Here is a 12,230-nt window from a genome sequence, read left to right as displayed (position 1 = left end):
GGCACAGGATCTTCTACTGAACTTTGAAGAACCACTTAAGGACTATGTACGTACGGTGCAGTCTATAAAGGTATGACTTAGGTTTTGGATTGGCTTCTGAGAAATAGGATTTGAAACAATCCTTCTATGACTATTTTAATTTTGATTTAAGCTATAGGACCATTGCCGTAAATATTTTTTTCCCCAAAACATGCCCTTCACATTGTTTACCAAAGCAGGCAACTATAGTTGACAGAGCTCAAGCTTTCAGACAACAATGTGAATTGTCAGAGACAGCAAAATTGAAAGAGATCAACGTGTATGTGCTGGGTAGTTTGCCTCTGTATTGATTTTTATGTCTTTCTTGAAATTTTATTAGCTATAACTTATTCCTGAATTTGATGCGCCAATGATTTATTGTTATTTCCACATTTCAGAGAGAGATTGAAAGCTACTAGACAGGACAGCAAAGTCCCAGAGGCAGAAGCAGAATACAGAGATGTGAGGGATCCATTTTTGTGGATTTTACTGCATTGAATTGGTTTTATCTCGTGGAATTTTTTTAGTAAGTTGTTCTTACCCACCTCTGTTGCAGGTTAAGATTCAGAGTGAAGAAGCAACTCAACGGTTAGAGTCAATCATAAAATTAATGAATCAGGAGATCAAAAGATTTCAGGAAGAGAAAACTCTTGATTTAGGTTTTGTTTTTCATGAATTTGCAAAAGGTCAGGCACAGCTTGCGAAGGATATTGCTGAAGCTTGGCGGACCCTTCTTCCTAAATTAGACAACTGCTCTCAAGATTCCAAAGCCAAAGCAACCATAGATTCTTCAGATTGATCTCTTCCACAAGATGATGAATTCAGGTGGAAAAGGATTTTGTACTTGTAGAGCATAACCACTCTGTAATTAAAGCGTTCGTCTGATTTGAGTTATTGCAATTCTTGAAAATTAGAGGCCAACCTGGTTAGTATGATAGATGTTCATATCAACATTTGTCATTATTGTGAGTATTCCTCTTAAAGCTTTTGCTTTGGAGGGATATTTTACAGGAGAATGCATCTCCGAACCTTTTTCCTGTTGAAATTAGTGGAAGGGTCATATCCACTACTGTTTATGCTATTGGTTTCTGTTTTATGAACATGTATCATAGTCAATACGTGGAACTGCTATCTCAGTTTTGTGGAACTCAATTTTCTCCTAAAATTATGAATGGACGTTCATAGTGCCTGCAAAAGTTTCATATAGGTTTTGTTCAAAGTTAATGGTGGATCCAGTTTTCTTGGAAATGTTGTCAGCTGCCCTCTGTTATGAGTTTTGGAAAGCAAATGCTATATTGTGCAGAGGTAAAATTAAAACTAAAAACTAAGATACCCAAGTGGAAAGCCAGTTTGAGTTGTGTCGGTTAGCAAAATAACATAATTTTTCGGACAGTGAATCGAATGCTTCTAGCCTATATTATTCTTGCTCCCGGGTTAGCATTCAGAGTTTTCTTTTTCCTAGGTTTTCATGGCATGTAATTCAGATCCTTATTTTCAAAGTTTGCATGTCATATATTTATACCTCTAATCATAAAAGTACTAATTAATTCTACACGATTTGACAAAAAGTCCTTTCATATTTGACCATCATTGCTGTATTCCACAATCATGTCTCTAGTAGAGATAGTTAGTAGTTGGTCTGAATTCAGCAGCCATGTTTAAGAAAACAGCTTCTAAAAAGCTACCACTGGTTCTATCACTGCACCTGCAAATATTCAGGTTGTGCTTGAGCTTTCTGTGTTAGTGACTCCAACCAATGTTGTAGAAAATCCTAAGGGTTGCTGCCCATTATCAACAGACAATTAGGCTCAGTGGTTAACAAACAAGCGCTTACAATCCTTCTGCATTTTAAGTGCTGCCAAATTTAGGCGGGCATACCCTTAAACATTCTCACAATGTAACATTCTACAAATATTCAAATATAAAAATGATAGATTTCCAATGAAATTATGCCAAGGGCAACAAATCTGAACTCTTCTGTTGATCAATTTACTTGACATATACCATCAATCACCAGTTGGGAGCAAATACTGAACTATCCTACACCTTAAACATAAAATGAAACTGATTCTAATTTTTTATTTGTTTCAGTTAAAATCATATGAACACTCAAGACTAGTGCCTATCCACAGTGACAGAGGCAAAAAAGATAGATTATATTAATTCCCTTCAATAATGAAAAGATACTCAAAACTAAACTGCTAAATAATACCTTGCATTTAAACATTCTCACAACTTAACATTCTACAAATATTCAAATATAAAAATAATAGATTCCCAATGAAATTATGACAAGGGCAACAAATTTGAATTCTTTTGTTGATCTATTTACTTGACGTATACCATCAATCACTAGTTGGGAGCAAATGGTAAACTATCCCCACACCTAAAACATAAAATGAATTTGGTTCTAATTTTTTGATATGTTTCAGTTTTAACCGTAAGAACACGCCAGACAAGTGCCTATCCATTTGAGTGATAGAGGCAAACAAGATAGATTATATTAATTCCCTTGAATAAAGAAAGGACATTTAAAACTAGTCTACTAAATAATGCCTTGCATTTATATAATACATTTTTCTTGTGAAGGCTGAATTCTATTCACACATCTACTACTAATATATTACATCTAACCCTTTTCTTGAAAGAGAGCTAAAAATAATCAATACAAATCCACAACATATGGGACAGATGAACTTTGGTATACTTTATATTGAATTCACGTAAATGTCTGAATACGACTTCAAGCCAATGTTTGACATTCAACACCTATTTGGCACCTGTTTGGCTTAGGTTTTCCATTATAGAAACTTGACACTATTATATCATATTAGTAAGTTTTTGAAGAAGTAATACATGATCCACGAATCCCCTTTATAAACAAAGAATGTAACAAGCGTCAAATTATTTACAAGATTGCATTGTGACAACAAATATTCTATTCCTAGCCTAACTGATCTTCAGCAAGACATAGATGCTTGTGAGATCTATTAAATGTGAATGTTCTCAAGGAATATGATATTTGATCTTGCTACATACAAAAAGGAAGTTGAAAACCTAATGATGCGACCTCCACAATCTGCAAGTAGAAACTGAAGAGAAAAGTTGTCGGGAATGAACAAAGGCAGTGGTTATATCCCACAACCTTCAAACTGTTTGTCAGCTTCATTCCATACCATGTAGACCACTTGTAGTGTAAATGACTCGTGTCCCGTGCAAATAATTGATCAATTGCTTGGATGTCTATTTGTGGCTCTGTCATCATAGGTACAGCTTATACAAATTCTTTTACCAGCTTTTCTTGTTCAAAAGTTTTTGTTGCTAATTTCGTCACATCCACTTCATTTGGCCACCGGAGGCTTTGCAGTTGCTCCTTTTATCCAACTACTACCTTCCACATATCAACTGTAATTGCTCAACTCTGAGGCAAACTTTGAATAACAACCTCAAAACTCAACATTTTATCGATTATGCTATTGAATTGCTCAATTTCAATTTCTCCACTATCTACACCAAAGGACAATCGACTCAGAGCAAATGTCCATTTCTCGAAAATTCTCAAATTCTCATCTTTATCCATGATATCTGGTATTAGGGGGATGCTTTATGTTGAACAATGCTTGGATCTTAATTAACTTTTCCTTCCCTTCAAAGAAGGCCAACAATGAAAATTTATTTTGAACTCTTCCTCGTCTCAATAATAATTGAATCTCTGAATCAAAAAACAATTTCCAACTTTTCTATTAGATCCATTCTTGGGTGTCAATATTTGTATAATGATTTTAAGAAGACAATTAAATTTCAAGCATAATAGCTGAGTTTGTAACAGAAAAATGTAACTTTGATGTACAACATCAAACTTTTACCCACCCTGCGCTCAAGAAGCTTCATTAGGGTATTGACACTCTTCAACCAAATTAATGCTTCTGCATCCTTAACATGCACTTCAAACTCCTCAATTCTCCCTATATGTTCTTTAGTTGTTTCATAATTAGAGACATTGGTATCTTCACGAGGTATTTGCATTGGAGTGTCCGTGTTGACCTATTCTGCATGTGTGGACATGGGAAGCTGCATAAGATATTTTTCTATTTGCTCTTTCAAAAATGCATTGTCCGTCAAAAGTACACCAAATTTCTTAGCCAATATAACACGATCTTCTGATACTTCTTTATGTTCCTTTCCTTATCAATTGCAGCCTTAGACAACATTGCAATATGAGACACCAAGTATTCCATCTCAACTATAAAAGTCAGTTCACCCTTTTTTCTTCTCCAATCATGGAAGAAGCCAATGTCCAAATAGCTTAAATCTAGGAATTAGGATCAAATCCCAATCCTGGTACAAACTGACCAACTTTAAAATTTGAAGCAAATACTAGATCTTTTTGATTCCTGACTTGGTCAAGAATAAACGAGGACTGTAAGTCCCAACCAAGGTGCAAAAGCATCCCGCTTTTCATTACAAGTTTTCTAACCTCCTCAACTGACAAAATGATTTGATCATGATCAAAGTTATGAATAGCAGAAAGAACAACCTTACTCTATTGATTAGGGCCGTCGCCATATCTTTCTTGTTCCAGTCTCTTTTGAATCTCTCTACCTTTAAGTTTCAATAGAAAACCTTTAAACTCCTTTGATTGGACAATTTTTTTTATCCTCAAGAAATTGTTTTGGTGCTATCAGTCTCTCACCATGAACTTGTTGAGTGGAACTTCCTTATTGATCTCCATTCTTTCCTCAGGGTCCTCATCCAATTGTTCACGTATTCTTTTGGTGACCCAGTCCACTTCATCTTCACCGCCACCACTCTTAACTACTACTTCATGAAAAGACTAAGCAACATGAGGGACGATTACCTGCCTCTTTAATTCAGGCTCACAAGTGAGTGTAGCTCTATTTGCTGACACCACCTCTTCTCTGTGTTCTTTGAGTAGGACACCTATATTTTTAAAAAAATTTTGGTGGGAAATGTGGGGGTTATGGTTTATGTTCAATTGTGGGACTTTGCCACACAACTTATCTTAATTTTGCATCAACTGATTAAATTCTTTGCAAGGGAGGCAAATTGTGAAAGAAGCCTAAAAAATTGGATCTAAATTCCTCTTCAACTTTTGTTCTCTCATGGGAGTTCTCTACTTTTTCTTTATGACATCCTCCACCTTAGTAGACTAGTTTCTTATAACATCATCATATAGGGCCTCATGAGTATACATTGTTGAGCTGCTTAGTAATTTTTTTCACATAGGACCCATGAGCATTCCAAAGCACAAAACCTAGTAGGACATGTACAATATGAAAATGGAAACAATGTAAAGAGTAGATACTTCTCTTTTTTAAAGTTGCACATTTAGAACGAAGTAAACTTGCAACCAATAAAGATCACCATAATAAATAGACACTTAGAATTCACATGTAAGAGAATAAACAACATATTCACAAAAATGTGACACGAGATACACCCTGAGAAACCTTCATTTTGAGGGAAAAACCCAACCTCCAAAATCATTTGCAAATCACCATTGCAATACAAGAGAACAATCCCTCCTAACACATCCACCATCATAGATCAAAGTATACCATGTGCTCCATCTAAGTACCTGAAACAAAATCAAAGCATCTATCATTTCGAACATGAATGATCCCACTTCCTATTATGCCACTGCCACCAGACATACATAAAAACCACTTAAAGAGAAAGCCACGCAATGTGTCACATAAGAATCATCAAATCTTATACCAACTGAAATGTTAAGCACAAACACCCAATTCAAAATGTAATCACTACTTGTCAAAATCCATAATTAAAATAAAACCCATAAAAAATGCTAACCCATCCAACTTTCGATACCTCTAGAAGTATACTAGGTGAATCTCACATCATCAACATTTCCAACCTTTAACCTGCAATCACAAGCCTGAAGTACAATACTATCCACATACACACCAATAAGCTCTCACTACAAAGATAATGTCAAATCTGAAACCAATCCACTCACAACATCTCATAGAAGTGAATCAATGTAGCATCAAGGACATGCACAATGATGTGCAACATATAAACCAAGACTTCAATAGTCTCCCATGTTCTCCATAATCACAAAAGAAAGATATAAGTAATTAATCATGTCATCTCTCACATGACATATATGAACACAAACAAGTGATCACAAGTTCTAACTAATCCCAAATCGAATATAAGTGAAACTGAACATCTAGGAAGATAACCAAGACCAAAGAGAAATAATGCAAATCATAACCTGTGTCATGTCCTTCTACACACACTCCTAAAATTTAAACTATGCCAAGTATTATGTCCTCCATTAAACTCCAACCAAGAAACCACATCAAAGCCCAAAGTGTATGCTAGTGAACAGATTGTCTTTCGAAGAAATAAACACAAATTAACTCTAAATGCCCAGATAGGAAGACTGAATCAGCACTAATAGTTGGGTCACTTCACTATTGAAAGAGTGTAAGCACCCTCTGACTTTATCCAGGTACAACTCTTTGTATATGATTTACAATGAATTTAAATATGGATGCTTTTAATCAGAAAGCATGAAAGATTTACAAACATCTACCTGTAAACACAAAATAGATGCGAAAACTAAGAAACTGAAAAGGAAAGAACAACAAATTACACAGAGTCTATTTGCTTGGATGTTGCATTAAAAGTAAACAAACACAAAGAAAGTATCTTCCATCCTCTTGAGAGAATGAGGAATCAGAGCTGTTAAAGATATCTTGAAATGATAATGTAATTATAAAACAATGATATTACAATATATTTTTAGAGAAAAATAAAAACAACACAAAGATCGTGATCAGTGGAAGGAAAATGCATCATAATCAAAGTTTTGATACAATTATCCCCCAGCCTCCCTTCTCTAAATGTAAAGAACAACCAAGATCTTCTTACACATTTACAGCCAAAACTATTGTCTAAAGAAAAACTGAAACTCTTTTCTTTAATATTACATTAACAATCAAAATTTACTCTTATCTCTAACACATAGTTTAGAAACAAACTCTGCCCTCTCTTTCTAAAAAAAATGGAACAAATCTGGAAACTTTCCCTTCCCTGCTGTAGCAAACAGTCTGCAGTCAACAGAAGGAAAAGTCGAACTCCATTTGATTTCTCTGCCAGGTTAAATAGTTCTCTGGAATAATTCTCCTTCGGTTTGTAACTGATAAACAATTATGGCAACCGATGCGTGGTAACAAGAGACTGAAAATATCTTCTTGCTTATACTTTTTCAACATTATAAACTTTATTGATTGTTTATAACATTGTGAATACGAGACTCCTATAATACAGGTAAAATGACAGGTGGTCATATGATTCGGCAACAGAAGTTTATCTTTGAGATGACACCGAGAATGCTTATTGTATAGAACTCACCCGTCATAACCTTAGGGAAGACTTGTCTAAAAATGTTTACTCCTCTGTGACTTTACTATCACGAAATATCTCTGGTATAGTTGGGTTTCTGGTAGTGAAACTTTTCAAACCAACCATGTTGACTATTATCGGGCTATTGTTATTACTTCCTTTAATATAGCCATGAGAATTCTGCTGAATATTAGGTGCACATCTCTGTGTCTTCAAACACGCAACTCGGCCGCATGATTCATCTCTTGATTCCAGTACAACATGCTGGGATGAGTTGATCAAGCTTTGTCATATGAGGTATTTTGTCAAATGAAAACTTATACCCGATCATACAGATGATGTTTATGTTTGTGAGTCATTCAGATATATGGAGGACGTCTTTTTCTTCTCTAAGTCTGACAGACTTTGCACTCATCAAAATAACAATCTCATCATTGCAAGAAGACCATTGATTGCGTGGGTGAGGATATCTGCAGGTTCTCTCTTCCTCTAAGGGAGCCGAGCCCATATACTCACTATTTGAGCTCAGGTTTTCTATGTAGAGATTGCACACCTGCCTCATGATATACGTCGGTTCATGTGTGCTCTTGTATGAACGCATCCATGGTGATGGGTTTATGATAGACCCAATGCATATTCAACTTCGTATCAACCGGTCAAGGGTATTTTCATTTCTGGTATTCCCACTTCTATTGAAGACGCCGACTCTGAGTATGGATACTAAGCTTTATCATACCGATCATTTGTTCAAATGATTGCCGTCTCTCAGCATTGGTATGGAACAAGCATTGTGGTAGTGAAGGATTTGGTTAGAAGGCACTCGTCGGGCCTCTGTATACATATATATAAAATGAAACCTTGTGGTATCACCGTCTCGGGGCTGTCTATGACAGAGCTCGCATTTCATTATGGAGAATTTGATTTATGGCTTCGAAACCTTCACAATGATACTTCCACGGGCGCAATCACACTTTGCACAAATGATAGAATCAATATTTTGGTTTCAGACTTCATGCCATTTGACTATGGGGATCGGGAGACATTACATACACTTGCAGGCTTAGACGAGGGTTTGACGCTATCATTTGTCAAACAATTTGTCGATATTCTCCATTTTTAAAAATTGGTCTTATGTCCATTGATAGAGTCGTTTAATAAACTTTTATAACTTTGGACATAAAGAAACCAATATAGATAAGGTCCGATCCTTTGGACAGATTTCCAAATCTCTTGAAACAGTTTTGTTTATAATATCCATTCTTCGGGAAGAATGACCATTAGATGTGTCTAAAGTAAATAGAGCCGGAATCCATTTGACTGAATCTGATGAAGCAATTAAAACACTTCATTGGTAGGAGCTTGACATAAAGAGCTGTATCTTCATGATTTGGGTGCATCTCTAATTTACCAGGATCGGTCAGGCACCTTTGCCGACTTCATTGCTACTTTGTACTCTCCTAGTTTTGAAAGAAAAGTATTAACTGCAGATATTGTCATCACTGTGATGAGATCAATGTGCCATGTGGATGACTTAGTTATTGGCCACTCGTGTGTTTGCACTCTATTGCAAATTTATCAACCATCCACGGAGGTGATTGCCATCAAAATCTCGGTTTCCCATATGGTTATATGCAGGTCTTCCACACCTCGGTTCCCTATTCGAATTATCTGCTGATCGTGTGGATTGAGGGCAGCAAGACTTACTTGATGTAAACTTTGACCCGTTGCTAGTGTCAACGAACCTTTTGTGTAATCATGAGTGTCTATAATAACATAATTCTCATTTATGAATAGCAATACTTCTTAGATTTAAATTGCCACACATTTCGAAATGGCTCATGAGAATTTCTACTTTTTAATTTACACCACCGAATTTTGGACCTGCACTTCTAAGACAAAGGGTGCGTCTTTGAGTCCAAACTTGATCTTCAAGCTTTTTGTCATAGATTTGGAGTGTTTGAAACTGCATTATGAAACCTTGAATTTGAAAACTGAACATTGGTGGGCACTTTGAGCATATGAACTTTGAGGTATTGATCAATGATGGAGTCAATATAAATCTGAGTGCCTGAAGCACTGGACTGTATTTCAAACTTGGCAATGTGAACCTCTAAACCTGTGAATCTTCTTATGTAGACCGAACTATTGAAATAATGCACTAAAGATTCCAACCATAACCTTGCACTTCTAATAATATTCTCTGAACACGTTTGTTATGCTACATTGAACCAACGAGCTTGTAGAATCATTTGAACCATTTCTAGCAAATTGAACCAATTCAAAGCACTTTGAACTGCTTTGAACCTTAGTTGAAGTAGTTCAGGACTCCACACTGGAAGTTTTAAAACTGTGTCCATATTGGGTACCAACACCGTACCATATAATTAATCATGGATGTAAGCCTCTCACATGAAGATGAAACTCATAAACCAAGGAATATGCCCAATAAAACCATCTCCCAAACTCAAGCAACATAACAACATATGTACAAGGAGATAATCAATGCTAAACCAGTTATCAAATGAACCCTCTAGAACTAACTCATGTACCATAGCTCAAGATGTATACCTATGAAAGACAAGCATAAATATAATGCACCTAAGAGAAATAATGGGCTATGTTGGTGTCTTAAAACATCATGTTTCAAATATCCCAATGAGAACAAATACATCTAGGGGCAGCTACTTCCCATCTACAATATACCCTTTCAGACACCAAGCCAACTATAAGGCTAGACCTTTCTTCTACTTCAGGCTCTGCAAAACCTAGGTGGGTGGACCTATAGATTCTTCATATAGTACCAGTGTTAAAAACATTCAACTGAATCTAAATAAAGTAGATAAAACCCTTATTTCTCCTATACTTATGCAATAACAAAAATGTGTAGTAGTAAATTGCAAATCCTATGAAATCCACAAGCTAAGTGAGGGCATCCTTTTAGCCCTTAAATAGAAAGGGAAATGGATGATTATAAATTTGATTTCAACAGATCCCAAATATGCAACAGTAAGAAACATGTTGATCTTGTAGTTGATTAGTGCCTTACCTATCAAGCAGTTCCATAAATCACACACATATATCTATGCTACCAATGACATATTTCATACATCAAGATATCAAATCTATTCTATCACTTTATGAATCAAACATCAATGTTATAAAGACCTCATTCTCATGAAATATTCCTTCTCAAATAACTAGCAACCTTGTCAAATATATCAAGCATTTACGTGGCTCTTTGTTCCAACAACAAAACATACAAGACATACAATCTTAAGGGGATGCAAAAGGGTTTAAGTTCTTTGTCCCGAAACCACAAAACATTGCAAATTACAGAGGTAGGAGACGAGAATCAGAATGAAAGTAAGAAGTTTGCTGCCCATTGTATTCATTTGTTTGAAACTATACATTCAAGATACATGTAAATGACCCATAAAACTACTAAGTAGATCAAAAATATCTATATTAGCTTCATTACTGCTATTCATACAAGAGAGAAAGCTGAAGAATACGGTGGAATTACAACTCTCGATCCAACCTTGTGGTATCACAGACTAACTGGAACCAACCTTGGTATCACAACAATGAGAAAATTTCTCCAAAACTAAAACCCTTACAATGAGAGAGAAAGAGAAAGATATAGAAAGGAAGAAGAAACTGGATCCGATCTGGAAGGGACACATGTCCACTTGAATCTCCATCTCCCGCTATTGCAAAGCATCTCTCTTCTCTCTACAACCAACATATGAAATGAATCTCATTATTAAGTTTTAACAAACTCAAAATATCTTCTGTAACTGATGAGAAACCCTTGTCTTGACAAAAGCATTAGATATGCATATGAAATGTTGATAAAACCTTCACTAAACTGACTTAGAGATGAAAAAACCATCCCTAAATGCATCCTTATTGCCTCTGTCACACATCCAATTCACCATCTTGCCAAAAGTCAAATTTGAACTGCACCAATCGAATGAGGTTGAAAAAAGGCTCTTGGTAAAAAGAACCTTGAATAACTTGAATACATGGCTTCTTGTGCAAAAGTTAACTACAAATATGGAAAGTTTGTTCTCTCTTGGTTCTGACGATATATGATAGTCCTATACCCACTCATTGAAAATGCCTAGAATGTCCATTTGAAGATCAGGTTCCTGACATGACCCTCAAGACTGTATTTTTATGCAAAAAATTAAATTTTCCTAAAGTCAAAACTATATAATAAAAACTTTTTGATTAAAAACCTCTTGGACATCCAAAACCAAAAAATAATAATAAAAATATTATTTTTCTGAATCTGATTTTTCCTTCCAATTATGCATTAACTCAAGTTTGACCCCCCTATGCCATGTGTTAGCCTGTGATTCGCTGGGTTCTGCTCTGTCACTACCACCTAGGTGCCATGTGGCACCCTTTGATTGGACCCTTTAATTTCCACCTATCATTTGACACATTGCCACATGTCACCATTTCATTAGCTCTTCTATGCACAATTATTGTGCCATGTTATCACCTACTGGGTGCCCTGCCACGTCACTGCCACGTGGCACTTCTTGATTGGTCGAATCTATCACACCTCTGAGTGGGCCTTCTGCCACATGTTAGTGCATCACTATGTTGCTATGGCTATCTTCCTTACAACTTCTCATGGCGACGTAGCGACAACCGTCAATTTTGCACCACATGGCAAAATCCTGTGCATCTGATTGGTAACTACCACCTCATTGCCCCTGCCATGTGTCGCAATGTCACTATGTCACTATCACAGTTAGCAACTGCCATGTCACAAGAGACATAGTGACATTGTGCCACATGTCACT

At 36.0% G+C, this 12,230-nt stretch overlaps 1 protein-coding gene across 1 annotated transcript in view; it reads left to right on the top strand.

Moving 5' to 3' along the window:
* The window catches only part of SNX1 (sorting nexin 1), a 38,193-nt gene extending 36,971 nt beyond the window's left edge, over nucleotides 1-1,222 (top strand). Inside the window, exons 8-11 of the mRNA XM_089788607.1 lie at nucleotides 2-70; nucleotides 219-298; nucleotides 417-480; nucleotides 575-1,222. Of these exons, the coding sequence (XP_089644733.1) occupies nucleotides 2-70; nucleotides 219-298; nucleotides 417-480; nucleotides 575-817 (456 nt within the window). The 3' untranslated portion in view covers nucleotides 818-1,222. The remainder of the gene's footprint in view (nucleotide 1; nucleotides 71-218; nucleotides 299-416; nucleotides 481-574) is intronic.
* Nucleotides 1,223-12,230: the final 11,008 nt, after the last annotated feature.

The sequence above is a fragment of the Cupressus sempervirens genome, chromosome 6 (assembly GCF_028749045.1).
Source record: "Cupressus sempervirens isolate cs-2001-9-10 chromosome 6, ASM2874904v1, whole genome shotgun sequence".
In the NCBI taxonomy this organism is placed as follows: Eukaryota; Viridiplantae; Streptophyta; class Pinopsida; order Cupressales; family Cupressaceae; genus Cupressus; species Cupressus sempervirens.
Note: the sequence above shows the minus strand (reverse complement) of the source record. Positions and strands in the feature narration are given on the sequence as shown.